We start from the raw sequence: 17760 nt of genomic DNA on the forward strand, positions 1-17760 counted from the left end.
AAACTTCAATTAATTGTTATTTTGCAAATCAAAATGTCATTCCGTCACATATGGAATTGCCCAGTATATAATGATATCCAGATATGCTGAGTTTTCTATAAAGACCTCTCTTGCCATATATTATACATAATTGCCTTACTGTAATTGATTAAATTATAACCTACATAGAAGAAGTTGCAAGATGAATAATTAAGGGGGAATATAGAAATTAAAATGCAAGAATTAAATTTGTCATTTAATTTTTTAACTAATTCGCGTCAATTGTTTTCCTACGCTAGATAATTTTCCTAATAAATATTAATTATAATCGCCACCTATCGCTATCCTCTCAAAAATAAACTGGTAATGAAAGTTTTAATTCCTCCTTTATAGTGAATGACACCGAAAGAACTTCCTTTTTTTTTCTTCTTTCTTCTATTGATTTTTTTTAATGATAAAATGCTTTTTTTTTCTGAAGTACTTTTTAAAAATATTTTTCAGAAAATATACATCAAATACGGTGATTTCTTAATACGTTAAGTAATAATAATAAAATGTTACATTGAATAATATTTACTGATCTAATGATCGGATTTTTACTAACATGTAATCTTCATGTGTTGAAAGGCACAGTTAAGGTGTGTCAATTAATTAGTAATTATTTTTATTTAACAATTTTGTTATTTAAAAAAAAGGAAATTTTTTTTTATTTAATAATCATTTGGTGTTGAATAATTTGTAAGCATTCTAGTCTTAAAAACATGTATACAAGTGCAAAGATTATTTAATTCGATTATTAATTAATTTGATTTATTAGATTATTAATTCTACAGTTATGGAAGACGGGCTATGTAAAAGGTTTAAAATAACATAAAAGTATATCGCTCATGGACTGCAATAGCGGCACAACTCAAAAAATCATGTTTTGAGGTTTTCATTGCTAAGGAAAATGCATAAGAAATGCTTTAGTTTGCTTAAACGAAGACCTTCAAGTTGAATTATGAGTTGTGCTAGCATTGCTGCTGAAAAGAATGTGTATTTTCATATTTACACCTGTTCTTAGTCCAAAACGCGTGTTTTTTGAGTTGTGCCACTATTGCAGCCGATGAGCGATATATATTTCATACAAACTTATTAGTATATTAGAAATTAGTATATTAGAAATCATTATATAAAATAAGCAATTATAATATTAACTATATAATTATAATTAAATTATTTCAAATATGACAACAATAAGAATGATTAAAATAAAAAAATGAGTTTTGCCGTCCAAACGCAGCTTTTAAAAAAAAAAAAAAAAAAAAGAACGACCCCTGAGATCTAGATCTTGTTTGGGAGGGGGAAAAAAGATCTGTTTATTCAGTTGTTAGAAGGACGTTTTTGTGTTTATTTTTGTGACTTAAATTATCGCCTGCTTTTGGTTGATCTCTCAAACGAAAAAGAATCTCTTATTGCACAAATATCCGATTTTCAATTCGCGATCGCAACGAACTATAGGGGGCGTTGTTGTATGAGACGCTTACCTGCGATTTCTATATGAACCGTCATTCAGTTACTCTGGAGACGTCGTTAATGTAGCGTGTAGCATTGCAACGTTCCTTCTTTAATGTGGCTTATTAAATTTAAAAAAGAAAAATGCTTGATCTTCTTTCTTATACAACCGAAAACAAAATGGTATCTCTTTTTATTAGAGAAGGAACATCCAAAACACATCGGAAAAATATTTGTACATTAACAGAAAAAAATATGTATATTCTTATAAGAGTTAAAACCTAATGCCCGAGAAATAGTATTACTAAATTTAATGATATAACATGAAAGGCCCATTTAAACTTTACATTCTATAGTTTTAAGAATCATATTAGTTCAAAAATTAAAATGAACAAAAAGTATACATAAGCCTCATAATTTTATGAAATTTAATTTTGTAAACAACGTTTTTTGACAACAATTTTTATCAAAAAATTTCAAGTTTCAATAAAAATCATTATTTAGAAACTAAGAAACGTAAAATAAAGAATGCTGACGAAACAAAAACAAAAACAAAAAAAAAGACAATTCTTTTTTGTCGCCATTTTTAGTGCTACGAATATTCGTCTTCGGGATTTGCCAAAAACAAAACAAGATGCAATTTTATTTTTTCAGGAGGGAAATATTTTAAAAAAACGAAAATGTACCAATTCCCACAACATAAAACTTTATCTTGGTAAACGTACGTTTTGGAAATGTTATTTCATTTGGAATCTTATTCATCAGAGTTCATATGGCGATATGATTGTTTTGAATCTATGCTAAACTCTATATCGGCTCATTTTCCACCGAAATCCGATTAACTATTTTGATTTTAAATAAAGTGTTTTATTTTATGAATTGTCGCAAAAATTTTAAGTGTAGATTAGCGGCTCTTAAAAACCGCCAAATCTGTAGTGGCGGTGGCGTTAATACGTTAGTACCGAATTTTTATTCCATACTTTTCTGAATCATATTACTTCACACATTGGAATATACAAGAAGTATACATAAACACATAATGTTATACCATTTAATTTTTCAAAAAAAGTATTTTGAGAACAATTTTTATCAAAAAATTATAAACTAAAAAACGGAAAATAAAGAATTCTTAGGATAAAAAAACGATTTTAAGAATTCTTTACATTGAAATAAAAACTTTCATATTGTTTCTTTTTTTATTATTCTTATAGTTCTTAATCAGACGTAAAAACCCATTCTGTAGTGTAGAGAACCATCATCAAACGAAAAAAAAATATTTACAAGCAAATTTTTTATTGTAAAAATCATTGCACTTACCTGATTTATGATTCCCGGAGAATTCCAAAATGATAAGTTCCTTGTTTGAAAACTTTATTCTCAAATAATAGATACATAGTTTATACCTTCATTACTTTTAGATAACATACTACACAGCAAAATTTTATAATTGATATGAATTTGAATATGTAGCTAAAAACAGAATAGCTGAATTCTAGTTGAACTTATTCTTTCAAAATTAAAAAAAACTTACCAAGAAAACGATTTAAATTAATTAAGAATCAGCAGAAATGGCACTATTTCAAGTAACTTGGATAATTTTTTATTGTTGTTTTCCGAATTATATGGATACAGAAATATATACTATTCTATAACTATTACAATTCTGTATGTTCTGAATTCATATTTATTCACTGGAATGACGAAAGCAATGTTGACTTCACTTTAATTCGTAATGAATTGAAGACAGAAGAAATGCATTTTACCTTAATACACACATCTGTAACAGTATCCGAAATCTGAAGTCATCAGTTGCAAGTTTGTTGATAATAGAAATTAAAAATTATTGCGGAATTTTTCTTCAAATGTTTGGCGTGTTCTGTTCCTGAAAGATTTACTAATATTCTGGAGATTTTTTTCAAGTTCTTCGGCCTTTTCCTTAGGGAAATTTTGTTTCTTATTTGCTGCTAAAAAATGGCGTCTGATTCAGTCAATGATTTCGATGGAACTAAATGAAAACGTGATAAATTAATGTCCGATATTTACAGGCTCCCGCTAGACGGCGTACTCGAGCGTTGCGATCGCGAATAGCAGAAATTTTTCATTGTGTATCGTTTTCCATTAATTAATATTTTTTTTGGTTTCATTGTATTTTTGTTTATTTGTTTTGTGTGCTGTACAATTCATTTTATAGCAACTGTTACACTGGTAAATTGTATGCATTCTTCTTGTTTTCACAGTGCTGTTCAAACTCGATGCTATTCAACTTACTGTTCATTTAAATTTAGAATTTTTTTAAAAAATGGCATCACGTTACTCTTATCATATCTATTTCCGCAACATTTTGTTTTAGATAATATTTGTAAGTACATTTTATATGTTATTTCTAATTATTGCTGTATATTTTTTGCAGGTTGTTTTAGGAAATATCTGTTGTTAAAGGATATAGTCTTTAAAGTCAACAATTCAGCTTCTAAATGGAACAATCACTAAATTGAAAAGCTTCTGCGTGTTCGATATTTATTGAGTGCAATCAAACCTCCTATCTAAATATATTTGTTATAAAGCTCTACTTCTTTCTTTTTTTTTCTTCTTTTTTTTTCTTTTTTTAATGCAGCAATGTTAGTTAGTGCAATTCATCTTGATTTTATGGAGTAGGTTCAATAAGGAAAGTTAAAGTAGAGAAAAAATAAAAAATATTATCGCAGTATACTTTAATTTTTAATTTTTTTAATTTTTTTTTTTTTTTTTTTTTACAAACTAACAACGATCTAAACTTGGAAGCACTGTGATATAAAAGAAACAAAACATGTTTTTTGCTAAAAAAGCAAATTACGATTTGTTATTACTTATATTGCTCGTCCTTCGCGTAGAGCTTGATTCTAGAAATTTTAGATATCATGCTTCTATCCGAGAACCAGCAAGTCAGTCTGTTCGTTTAGGTTCAACATCAGCCTATACCCAAATATCCCACTCAGAATCCTATTTGCGATATCCTCACCCAAAAAGCATCGAACAGAATGAGCTTGATGAAGCAGCTATATTGTTCAGTAGACTCAATTATGTAAATAGCGTTCGACGAGAAAATTGGATTACATGTATTGTGAATTTTCCTGAACAACAATCATCTTCTACTTCTGATGAGGCTAATACTTCTGAAGGAAGTGTTGCTATTGGAAATCAAGATGTATCTGATATTAATGGTGCTGCTATTAATGAGTTACCAAGCTCTCCTGAGAATTTGGAACTTACACCTGAGGTAAGTTGTTTTTATTATTTTGCGTCAGTAAGTTGTAAGGTAATAATACTCTACATTTGTAAGGAAAACTGGATTTTTTATTTAAAAAAAATATATATATACGCCTCAATGTTTTTATCTTTTCTAGATAAATATGGGTTCCAAGTCCTATAGTGATCTCTCATTTTTCATTTGGTTCTTCGCTTTTATTTTTGTGTCCAGTTTCATTGACCGTTTTAAATTATCGAAGGTTTTTTTTTTAAAGTAAAATATTTTATAAATGATGGTAATATTTTATAAACTTTTACAATGTCGATAAATTATATGAGTTGAGGTTGCAGACAAATTGGGATTTATGAAAAAAATGTTGCATATTTACTCAGGCAAATTTTTAAATATGTCAGGGGCAAAGATGCCACTACTTTGTATGACACAGGTGTAATATATGTATATATATAGAAAAAGACAGATGGATATATCTATGTTATTCAACGAGTGCTGCATATTTACTCAGACAGATTATTGAATATGTCAGGGGCAAAGATGCCACTACTTTGTATGGCACAGGTGTAATATATGTATATATATAGAAAAAGACAGATGGATATATCTATGTTATACAACGAGTGTTGCATATTTACTCAGGCAGATTATTAAATATGTCAGGGGCAAAGATGCCACTACTTTGTATGACACAGGTGTAATATATGTATATATATAGAAAAAGACAGATGGATATATCTATGTTATACAACGAGTGTTGCATATTTACTCAGGCAGATTATTAAATATGTCAGGGGCAAAGATGCCACTACTTTGTATGACACAGGTGTAATAAATGTATATATATAGAAAGAGACAGATAGATATATCTATGTCATACAACGAGTGTAGCATCGTTTTTGCCTGACTTATTTAAAATCTATACAAAATACTTGAGCTAAGTAAAGTAAATAAGTCTTACGGTGCCTTCAAGAAACCCCTTTTCGACACTCAAAAATGTTAGGATATGTTTTAAATTTATGAAATATACAATAGCACAACCTTGAAATTCCTTTTCTGCATCCTCATTGAACTTTAAAAATCATTCGACATTTTTATGCCCGTTACAAATATATATTTCAATCGTATGGAACTAAGTTTAGCAGCGTTTGATTGGTTATGTCTTAAATAGAATTCATTTTTTACCCATTAGGATGATTTCCATTTGATAATCTTAAATGTAGAAGCCCTTACATATAAATCTGGTTGGTTATAAATTTCTAGCAAGCATCTGGAATAATAACTTTGTTAATCTTGTTTGTCTTGGAACAAAACTAGCTTTCTGAGTGTGTATCACACGAAGGCCTTATATGAATAGTGGTTAAAATCCACCTTTGTTCATATGAGATACAGAGCTTTTAAATCTAATGAGTGTATTGTTTATTCCTATCTTGTCTGATTTGTGGTGACCTCGGTTTGGCAGCCGAAGTAAGCTGGAAGTATACTAGTTTTAAAATAAGCTGGAAATAACTTCAACTAACGTGAAAATTAGGCTAACTGATGAACCTATTTTCAAATATTTTCTTCTCATTTATGTCACTAATACACTTTTTTTAGTTGCTTCCTTTCATCATCAAATGAGTCGAGGAATTTGCAATAACTATTGCGTCGAAAATAGTTTGTTTGTTTGTTTAAAAAAAATGATTATTATTATTATTTTGTTTAATGCATTTCGAAAACTGTTCTGTCCCCTGTCTAAAATAGTATCCCTGTCTCCCTGTCTAAAATAGTATGTAATCCCCCCCTCCCTGTCTAAAATAGTATGTCTCCCTGTCTAAAATAGTATGTAATATTTGAAATTTTAAAGCATAAAAAGAGTGAGCTTAGGTATAGAGTGAACCATGAAGATTGTATCGTTCATAAAATGTTTTCCTATTATGAAAAATAAATTATTACAGGATTACTTCCTCACTTTGATCCTGCAATAACTTATTTGCGGTTTGTAATTTTGAGAAAAAATATATTCAGCGTTTGAAATTTTATTTTTAGTTTACTAATTGGTGTTCTTTATAGGAATCTAGTTTTTTTTTTTTTTTTTAAATATTGAAATAAACATATTTCCCCTTTTTGAATTACTCTCCTGAATATGAACTGCATGACATTTTTTTAAATTTTTTCCCCCTTTATATATTAGACTGTGAGTTGATTTTTATATACACAACATTAGTAGCCCTTAGAAGTGAGTGAAGCAACCTGAAAAATAATCAAAAAATTTTTCAATAAATCTTGTTATCAAATACTATAAATTTTATAAGCTATCATGGAATGTGGAGAATGAGGTATTCTTTTCAATATCATCTATGCAATAAAAGATTTTCGATACTAAAATTGATGTTTTTTAAAAAAAAAAAGTAATTTTTTCAATAATCAGCACCTAATATCACCAGAATTGGAATCCTTAAAATGTGATGCTCTGGCCAAATGCCCCCGCTCTTCCACTATCACGACAATTCTTTAAAAAAAAAAAAAAAAAAAAAAAAAAAACGCTAGTTGACTAAAGGTAGCATTTCAAACGCTGATATTTGTGAGATAACTGATAAAAGATTGAAAATTTCTCTACTTCTAATCTAAGAAATTCACCCACCATATTAGCTATTTCTTTTCGTCGCTGTATTAATGTTCATTCATAATTCTTTTCCTTATTAAGAATATAAAATTTTCGTCATTAATTTAGAATTTCAGCTCTGCATGTAGTTCTAGTTTGTTAAAAGTCGGTTGCCAAAATTTACGTGGCCCTTTATATGTTCTCTTTTTGCTAGCCCCCAGAAAACTAAATCGTTCGTGGCCTCAGATTTTCACTTTTTTTTTTTATATAAATAAAATAATTTTTTTGGTAAAATATTAATTTTTAATATTATATATTATTAATTTTTAATATTATTATATATTATTAATTTTTAATATTATTATATATTATTAATTTTTAATATATATTAGTAATTATTATTTTTTTATATATATTAGTAATTTTTAATATTAGCATTTTGAAGAAGAAAAAATTTTTTTTTAATATTTATAATCCCGCTTCCAAATTTCCTTGCTATCGTTTTATTTTTATATTTTATAAACACGAAATAAATTGCTTTTAGTTAAAAGTGAGGAATTCTGCGTCTAAGGATCTTGCTTAAGTAATCATTTAAGAGAGAGTTGGACAAACCCGAGACCCGGCATTATTGACTAAATTACACTTGTCATTTATCAGAAATCACATAAAACTAGTTACAGACAATCGCCATGCTACTTAAAGTTTTATTTTAGGCGATTTCAACAACTGATTACACCTCTTTTTAGCTATTGTTTTCGATTTTACATCACGGTTAAAATATACTAAATCTTTTGTTAAATGGCGTTGCCAGATTAAATTTGAACTTTTTCAGTCGGGTATGACAAATGATTGGACAATGAGTCGCAACTCTAAACGATAGGCACGTCCCACAGAGGACTGATCGTAGAGGCATGGTTACCTGTAGAACACCGAAGTCGAGCATCCCTGTCAGCAGTCATTGAGCAGGTGGGTGACCCATTTCATCAGCTTGCGAAGGGATCGAGGGTAGTCCTCTTTCAATTGTTCTACCGTAAACTGCTTGACTTCCTGCGCAAGGTAGTCGGGCTACCAAAGCGGAGAAGCAGAGGATAAAAATTGTGATGGCATGTCTTTGAACCATCCTCAGGGATGTTTCCCAAACTGTCACCAATAGCCCAATATGCAACTCTACTACGACGTAAATCAAGTACTACTACTACTAAACGATGGATGCATGAAGCCTGAAGCATTGCAAAAGAACAAAGTTTTTTTTGTTGTGTGATTTCTATTCTTAAATCAACTTATTTAATTTGCGATAAATTCCAAATTATATTCTTTACGTGCCTTGATTTTTAAACACCTGTATATATCTCAATCTAGGAGCATTATAATATTAATTTCTTGTTATAGATAAATTTTCAGTAGGAAAAAAAAAGTATTTTGTTCATTATATCTTTATATATGCGGCTTTATCCAACCAAGTTGAATAAAATGGCGTTTTAGCACAAAAAATTATTGATCTATCCTGATATATATATAAGTCGGACCTCTATTTAACGAAGTCTCTAAATCCCGATAATAAGTTCGTTACATAGAAAATTCGCTAAATAGAAAGTCATCTTTTGAAATACTTAAACGACACAAAACAGGTTTTAAATTCATGAACACTAGACATAATTAACATAGCAATTAATACATCTTTATCTTGCAAAGTAGTATCTACTATTTATTTTAAAAATCTTAACCATAAAAGAAATCTGCATGGAACGCAAGAATAGAGCAAAACATTATCCAATACATGCTACATATATTTTCAACTAAGAAAAGCTAAATTTATGTATAAAATTATATCTGTGTTTATTATAAAAGTAATGTTAAACATGCATTACCACATGCGTTCTTAAGTTTAATTGCTACTGATAAAATCCGTTAATTTTGTTTGAGTTTTTCGTTTGAAATGCAAGAAGAAAAAAAAAAGGGAAAGGGATTTTATTGCTTTCTCTAAAAGTTAAGTGGCTTCTAAAATCAATTCAAGGGCACTTCCCCCATAAAATGCGTTAGCAAGTTTAAAATATTCTGAAATTTTACGGAAATAGGGAAAATGGATCTCAAGGAAAAGTTCGTTAAATAGAAAATTCACTTCGTTGTTTGGAAGTTATTTTACGAAAAAATTTACAAAATGTTCTTGGTTTCTCGAAAAAATTCGCAAATTAGAGAAATTCGTTAAAGGGGAGTTCGTTAAATAGAGGTCCGACTGTATATTTATATACATAATTAATTTTTAAAAAATGAACACTTTATAATTATTAAGAAAAAGGAAAGAGGGGGAACGAATATCACGGGAATGGGGCTTTGGTTTCGCTTGTCCCCATCCTTAAGACAGCTCTTGGTGGGGAGGACTCTAAATATTTGTCCCCCTCAATGGTTAAAAATCTCTATATGTCCTTCCAAAATTTAGATAAATGAAGAAAAAATTATAAATCACCAGCAATATAAATCTAAGTTTAAAACAAGTTAAGAAAAAATAACCATTTTGCAGATATTTAGTGCATGGAAGATTATTATTATGCTTGAATCATATTTTTTTAAATTTCGTAATACGTAATTTTTTTAATACGTATTACCCATAAAGGATGAAATTGTGTTAACGTTAAGTTTCTTAAAATACTTCAAATTTATCCAAATTAAAGAGTTTTGTGTAGTAATTGTAAACTATGTCTAAAAAAACTCCCTATTAGCGAGAAATGGTTGCAATGGAAATAAACATCTGTGCTTTCTATATCGATATAAATATGTTACTTCAGAGTTAAAAAACAATTGATTAACTTTTACAAGATGTGATTGCTTGTCATTAAAATCAAGCTTATTATAAAAAGTATCAACATTTCCTCAACCACTACTAAATAAACTTATTTTGGTTTTTGCCTATTTATTTACAGTTTAAGTGTTTGCCGTTCATTATCACTGCGTTTTAAAAAAGGATTCCACGTGGATTGCTACTGGGGTTACAGTGTGAGGTGCAATCAAAACAAATTACGTAAAGATTTCGTCATTCTATTTTAATGTTTGGTGCTGCCATCTATCAGTAGCAAATGAAACTAATATATACCGTAAATTCATTTAATTTAAATTTAAAATTAGCTCATTGTAATTCAGAAATAACCTTTTAAGTCTAATAGTTATAATAAAATTAAACAAATATTTTTTAAAAAATCAACTTTAAATGAAATAGTAGTCTGGGTGAAGAAATTATTTTGGTGTCAATTTTTGGTTGCAACTGTGTGTATTTTCAGATAAGCATTCATGTTAGGACAAGATAATTTATTATTTTGTCTAACATGAATCTAAGAAGCAACCTCGACGTAAGATCGATGTGGAAAAAAAATGTTTAAAAATCGAGTTTTTACTTTTAGAACTAATTAATTGAAACAAGTAAAGAATTATTTATTTTCATTTTTAAATAGAAATACAAAGAAATTGTTAAGTAATTAGAGAAAAACATATCGAATATTTTCAGCTTTTTTCATTCCAAAACTAATTTTTCTTTCTCATGTGAATAATTTGTGATCAAAACTTTTTGTGGTGGTGCCCTCTATTGTAAATTTCAAGAATTAATTTAGAATAAAGTTTTTGTTTTATAGCTGATAAAATGTGAACTTAGAACCACACATTTCTTATCATATTTTTCTGTCATAAAGAGATATCATCTCTTCAACTATCACACATTTTTTATGCTACAGTCTATTTCTTTCTAATCTTCCGTGAAGTTGATTTCGTTGAGCAAATTATTATTATTTTTTATTATTATTATTACTATTAGAAAAATAACAAAATTTGATTGGGCACAAGTTAATTTTAATTATAAAATGCACGTAACGTGTGATTCAACTAAATTACTATGTGATTTTACAGCTCAGGTAAAAATGAAAAATAGAAAGAAACCAATTACATAATTTTGTATAGGTAAAGCAGAACAATCAAATTTACATATTTAAATTACTTACAAATTATTCTGTTCCAAATAATGACTGAAAAATTTAAATACAACTAATTTTATTGATAGTTTTAATTTATTAAAATAAATAAAAAATTGTTTATTCTATAATAATTAAAAATTGTGCTTATTGGTATTACATTCACATACATAGTTTATCATTTGTGGCATTATTTAATATTTTTTAAAAAATTGTTTTATCTGTAAATTCTTATTCTTTACTTAGTTTTCAAATTCATATTGCTATTTTACATTATAAGCCTGTACTTCCTTTCTGACATATTATTGCATCATTTTAGGAAATGGACCTTATTGAAATACTATGGAAACAAGACATTGATTTAGGAGTTACCAGAGATGCATATGATTCTCGCCAACCTGGGGAAACTGATAAGTTGAAAGATGTTGAATTCCTTAAAGAAAAGGTAACTTTTTTTCTTCTTAAAAATTTAATTAATGATTATGCATCTTTGTGTGATGCAAATTGTCCTTAGTGATAATCAGATCTTGCTGTTCAACTACCTTGCCGTTGAAATAACTATTAAGGACTTTTGTGTTTCCTAAAAAAAATTGTGTGAAAAAGAGTTGGTCAATTGTTTGACCCGAAAGGTACCTTGTCTTCTGGGTTGGGTTCAAAACTCTAAACTAAACATTAGGAATCACACATCCATTAGATGGGTGCCATAATATAAAATTCTATATGAGTATTAAGAATGTAGGAATTTAAAATTTTAATTGCAGTTTGTGACATATAAAATTTGAGGATCGCAAAATAAAAATATATTAAATGTATGTTGCTAATATTTCAATTTTGATTGCATGACCCATATATGTAAACATTAATTTTTATCTACTGACCGAGCACTTTTATTCAAAAATTAAATATTCCAAATAGATGCCGATTCCATCTTTCTCCCCAAATTTCTTTGTGATTGTGAGCTGAGTTAAATTGTAAACTGAGGAGTCATATTACTTTTGTTTCAAATTCATAGTAATTGCTTGTCTTTAAATTAAGTTAAATTGTTTTTGTGTAGAATATTTATGCATATGCCTAATAGGACTGGACGATATAAGAAATTTTATATCCTGATGCATCGTCAGTTTTGCATCGCGATATAGTGATGTAATGCGGCTTGGTATTTTTGAATTTCATTTACTTGTAAGGTACAGAAAGTCGCATTTCTATCAAAACTTCATACTCAGATTGATTTAAATCAATTTATGAATTTGAAGATATATAGGTTTTGCTTAAGAAAGATATTAATGTTATATTTTCTAAAAATGATTGCGCAAATAACGAAAGATTTCTTAGTTTAGAAATAAATAATAAAAAAAATTTAAAAAAATTGAAATTTATCAATATATTTACCTAACAATATAGAAAGAAAATTTAAAAAATAAGTTCATTCAAAATTATCTGTATGCTTAAAACAAAGTGCTAAATAAATAAAAACAAAAAAACGCTTTTGAAGCAACACTATTTTTTATCATTATTTCACATAAATAAGTTAAATTGAATTATTACCGAATTCTGAACGAAAAAACAAAGTAAGGTTTAATTTCTTAAAAATAAAAACAAAAGAATTATGATATTCGATAATATATTTAACTGATAATATTGAAAGAAAATGAAAAAACATGGTTATACTCTTTAATAAAACGAAGTGCTAAATGATTAAAAATAAATTTAAAAAAAGAAGTTGCAAACCTTACTAATTTTTTTTGAATAAACAAAGTTGATTGACTTATGTCCAAATCCAAAAGAGGAAAACTAAGTTTTGTTACAATTTTATTTATAAAAATAAAAGCAACTAAAGATTTATAAATTTAAAATCAGTAATAAAAACCCATTAAAGTATTAGAAGTTTTATCCAAAAAGTTTTTAATAAATTAAAATAAAGTAAAAAATAGCCTAACAAATTTGCTTTGTAATTTAATTCTTTACGGGCACCTTAAATTAGATTTCCAATTGTAATAAATTCAATAATGTAAAAAATTACTTAAACATATAATATCAAAATTAATTTTCACATTTCAAAATAAATAAAAAAAATTTTGTTTTTAGAAAAATTTACCTAATTAATTAAGAAACGCTTCTTTATATATTCTTTTCCATAATAGATTACGTTCAGAACAAGGTAATGACGGCGATCACAAAGTCAGTCCCACTGAAAATAATCTACAAGAAACGATATCAAGTCACGACAAAGAAAAAGAGAAAAACTATGAGGCGCGAAAACGAACATGCGAGATCACGATATATATTCTCAAAACTATGGTTCTGATTCTACCACTCATCAATCAAGGCCATTGCAACATAACAAAATGAACATCGTCTTCCACAGTGCAAGTCGGTATCAGTTGCAAGAAGATCCTTGCATGTCCTATATCGATACATTGTTTTGCACTCGTCGTCTTTAATCTACAGCTTAAGTCAGATTTCTGATGCATCGCCTGAAACGAAAAATGCTGCATCTACTTGCTGATATATGTTCTAAATCGATATATCGCGATACATCGATTTATAGCCCAGTTGTAATGCCTAATATTAAAAAAGACATTTGGAATAAAAAAAAATTTCTGTATCATTTTCCTTATTTCCATGATTTTAATTTTTTTTCATATGGAAGCAAATCAGGTGATAAGTGGCATAGCTAGAGGGGAGCAAGAGGAGACACCATTACCCAGACACAGCTTCTGAGGGGCGCTAAATTTAAATAACATATTTAAAAATAAATTTTTGAAAAAAAGACAACTTTATAAATGTTACCTATTTTATTTGTTAATTACAGGTCAATTAAGTCTCTAATTTGTTATACAATTTATCTAAATATTAAACATGATGTCTATAATAATTGTGGTTTTTACTTCATGCTGGTCTTATTTATATGTTTTTTAATAAAAAGGATGACACATTGAATGAAGAATTAGTCTTACTATTCAATTTATCAAAATCCTAAAAATTCTAATTGTAACAATGACCTACATAAGTAATAATATGCTAAACTTTTAACCAAATCGAATGAAAAAGTTTAACAGCACAATATGTTTGAAAAAAGGTTGAAAATGAAGGAGTGGTTTTATTAGATTAGGAGAAATAGCATAACTTAGTTTTTAGAACTTCTATGAATTTTAACATCTTATAGTTTTTAGATTTTTTAAAATCTAATCTTATTGAAACAAGCAATGAATTTTCTCATTGTTTTGTTGACTGTTTTGTTGGGTTTTTCAACTGGGTTCAAAAACCCAGTTCCATGGATTGATAAGGTTATACTATATTTTATGTCATTTCTATTCATAATGAACTAAAATTTGAAAGGTAGAAAAATAATAAACAATAGTGCAAACAACAATCTGATTACTTTTTTAAAATCTATTAGTAATATTATATACTGAGTTCACATTTACTTGTTTTAGTCAATTTTGTTATAGTTTGACATCTGGAATATTGGTTGGCTCAATTAAAATCACTTTCCCATACAAACTCCCTTAATGTAACGTAAAAGAATTGAATTTTTTTCCCTTCTTGACTTCAAATTCTTTCCTAAGATTATTTATTTCAATATTTAACTTCTGTCTTTAAAGGCCATTTCAGTTTAATGTGGTTTTAACTAGTCAAAAATTTAGAGAAATTTTAAGGTTTAAAATTAACTGAATAAATCTTTTTCAGATAATATAACATGAACAAGATCCTTTTTTTTTTTTTTTGGTCTTATGCTGCATAAAAGATGTTTTATCTATGTCTTTCTACTTCCTTTATACCTTTATTGGTCTTCAACAGTATTTTATTCTTGCAATATTTTCCCAATTGCTATGTTGCCAGAAACACTTAAGTAATAATTACAAGTTATAATGAATTTGAAGACTGTATCTATCACTGTGTAATTTTAAATTTCTATTTATTTAGGATTTGCTTGACCAGAAAGATTTGAAAGTGCCTGAAGAACCTGTGATTGTTCCTGATCCTTTGGCTGGATTAAATTATACAATTGATTCAGAAACCGGTTAGTTATTTTGTTATTATATTTATTATATGTTTAGATGTTACCAGAATCATTAAAAAACAAATTTATAAACATTATTATTTTGATATACAACAAATATCTTATTTTGTTTTTAGGTGAATATGTGATTGATGACTTCTCTAGCTCTTTTGATAACAATGTTTCTCTTCATCACTTTCAAAAAAATGAATCATTCCATGATGAAAAGAGTAAACCTTTTGAATCTGAGTTATTAGCCAAAGAAGTCGATTCCTTGAATTCTTTTGACTTAGACGCATTTCTACCTTTTGAAGACAATGATTTCTGTGATTTAACTGAATTGTTTCCATTGGATGAATTAAGTGATTTAATACCTGATGACCTAGCTTCAAATCCTAATTATTCTCTACCTCAAATAGTAGACGTGGAAAAAGAATTTGAACAGTTTGGAATTCTAAATGAGGAAAATATTGATGATGCAGATGTGAGTAAATTTTTTCTTTTAATTTTGAAGGAAATATGTGTGTTCATATGTACAGCTTTTAAAGTTTCAAAAGATATTTGGATAAATGTTTAAGTTCTTAAAGTTGTATTTTGTTTTCTAAAATGAATTATTTTGTTAGTGGTATAAGAGTGCATGAAAAATAACTTTCCTTGCTTTCTTCTACTTTTATTTAACCTTTAAATGCAAGAATTTTTGTCTTCAATTAATAATGTTTAAAATCAACTGAAAAATGGGTGTAACAATAGGAAAGTACATGCAATACATCTGGAAGAATTCAGGAGAAAGAGGCATTGAAATGATGTTTTTAAGATTAAAATTATTATTTAACATTTTTATTTATTAGAAATGTTTAAATGTTGTAAAAAAATTTATTTGCTGAACATAATGATATGGAAAGAAGTCTGGAAAAACCAAATAAAAATGTTTTAACACACTTTTATACAAAGAAAATTGCTTCGATAAATTCGATTTTATTTCATTTATTACTTTTTTTTCGATTTTCTCTTTCCTATATTTGAATTAGGGCTCTATTTCTAATCTGAAAGAAAATACTGAATTGAATTTTGTAATGCATGTAAAAAGCAGGGATACCTACTGCCTTTATATTCATATTGATAAAAATTGCTTTATATTGCTCTATGTATTCTTCAAGTGGAGGCAAGGTTTATTCAAACAAGATGTAAAGCTCTTGCAAAAGTTATGAGATTTTCATGATTTTTTTTATAGCAATCGTGAGTTATTTTCTGATTTTTGACCTTTAATGTCTCTGTTGAAAATTTTAACTTTTAACGTAACTAACATAACTTTACGTAACTTTAATATTAGTTCTTTACTCTAATTTTTGAAGGATACAATAGAAAGAAAACAGGGTGCATATCGTTTTTAAAAAGTGCTTACATGTGCTTATTTTCATTTTTTAAAGCCCTTAAAGGTGCTTTTTTTCATTGGGTGTATTTAAAAAGTGCCTTGTTTTCCCTTTTCCAACATAAGATTTTTTTTTTACCTTGTCGATTTTCACCACGAATTTATACAAAAAGCGTGGTCTTCAAATTTTTCTATTCAATGTTTTTACAATGCATTCAACCACAATCCATTCTGTTGTGCCGTTGGTCCATAGCGTATGAAAGCGGCAATTATTTTAAATATTTGATGAAATATTTGCATGTCTACATGTGCGTATACTGAGCTGGGTTCATTGGGAAGGATTCTTGCACAATTTATGTGCAACTCAATTGCAAGAGATTCTCAATTTCAGGCTTCATTTTCTGCCTTCTGAAATATCTCTCAAATTGTTGCTGCTATATTCGGTTGCCAAGTAATTCTTATTGGAGAAATTATGATAATGCTAGACAAAGAAATCTGAAGACGCAAAATGGTTTCCTACAGTGTGTCTCCCGCCTTGAACAATACAATGACATAAGAGCACTGCAACCGGCACTGCTGTTTTTGACAAACCCGTTGGACTATAGCTTCCTTGATGTGCGGTTGGACCTGAATATAAAAGTAGATAAGAAAGAAATGAGTCCAGAGCAAATAAAAGCTATTGCGTTGGAAAAAATTGAGCATTAATTTCCGGCTGAGGAATGGATACATACATACAGGGATGGTTCTCTGACCGTTAGGGAGCAGGGGGCTGGAGTTTTTAGCAAGCTTTTCAGTTTCTACTTATCCGTAGGAGCTTACTCCACGCATTTTGATGGAGAACTGAAAGCCATTCAGGTGGCTCTTCAACAACTATATTTGACACAGAACCCTTTCAAGAAAGCAGCTAACCTTTCAGATTCAACTTCAGCAATGCAGGTCATCTCATCTTATCAAGAGTAAGAACATGTTAGTCAGGCAGTGCCAGGAAAAGAACATTCATGAAAGAACAGAAATCATTCAATGGGTACCCTCACATTGCAGTATTTATAGAAATGAGATGGCAGATATGCTTGCCAAAAGAGGAGCTGCGGTTCTCCAAAAGCCCAAAACTGAAGCAAGCCTCCATTCCATTGAACTGCT

The 17760-nt window shown here is 28.4% G+C and overlaps 1 protein-coding gene across 5 annotated transcripts in view; it reads left to right on the top strand.

Moving 5' to 3' along the window:
• The window catches only part of cnc (NFE2 like bZIP transcription factor cap-n-collar), a 104558-nt gene that overhangs the window by 39601 nt on the left and 47197 nt on the right, over nt 1–17760 (top strand). For 4 of the 5 annotated variants that reach the window (XM_021146502.4, XM_021146503.4, XM_087154820.1 and 1 more), the window contains 4 exons: nt 3884–4729; nt 11568–11693; nt 15176–15272; nt 15389–15735. In XM_021146502.4, the coding sequence (XP_021002161.2) occupies nt 4280–4729; nt 11568–11693; nt 15176–15272; nt 15389–15735 (1020 nt within the window). In that variant the 5' untranslated portion in view covers nt 3884–4279. Of the gene's footprint in view, nt 1–3883; nt 4730–10968; nt 11192–11567; nt 11694–15175; nt 15273–15388; nt 15736–17760 lie in introns of those variants that run through there. The other variant, XM_021146505.4, reaches the window with a different exon arrangement.

The sequence above is a fragment of the Parasteatoda tepidariorum genome, chromosome 11 (assembly GCF_982258835.1).
Source record: "Parasteatoda tepidariorum strain Cologne lab strain chromosome 11, Ptep-v5.0, whole genome shotgun sequence".
Classification (NCBI taxonomy): domain Eukaryota; kingdom Metazoa; phylum Arthropoda; class Arachnida; order Araneae; family Theridiidae; genus Parasteatoda; species Parasteatoda tepidariorum.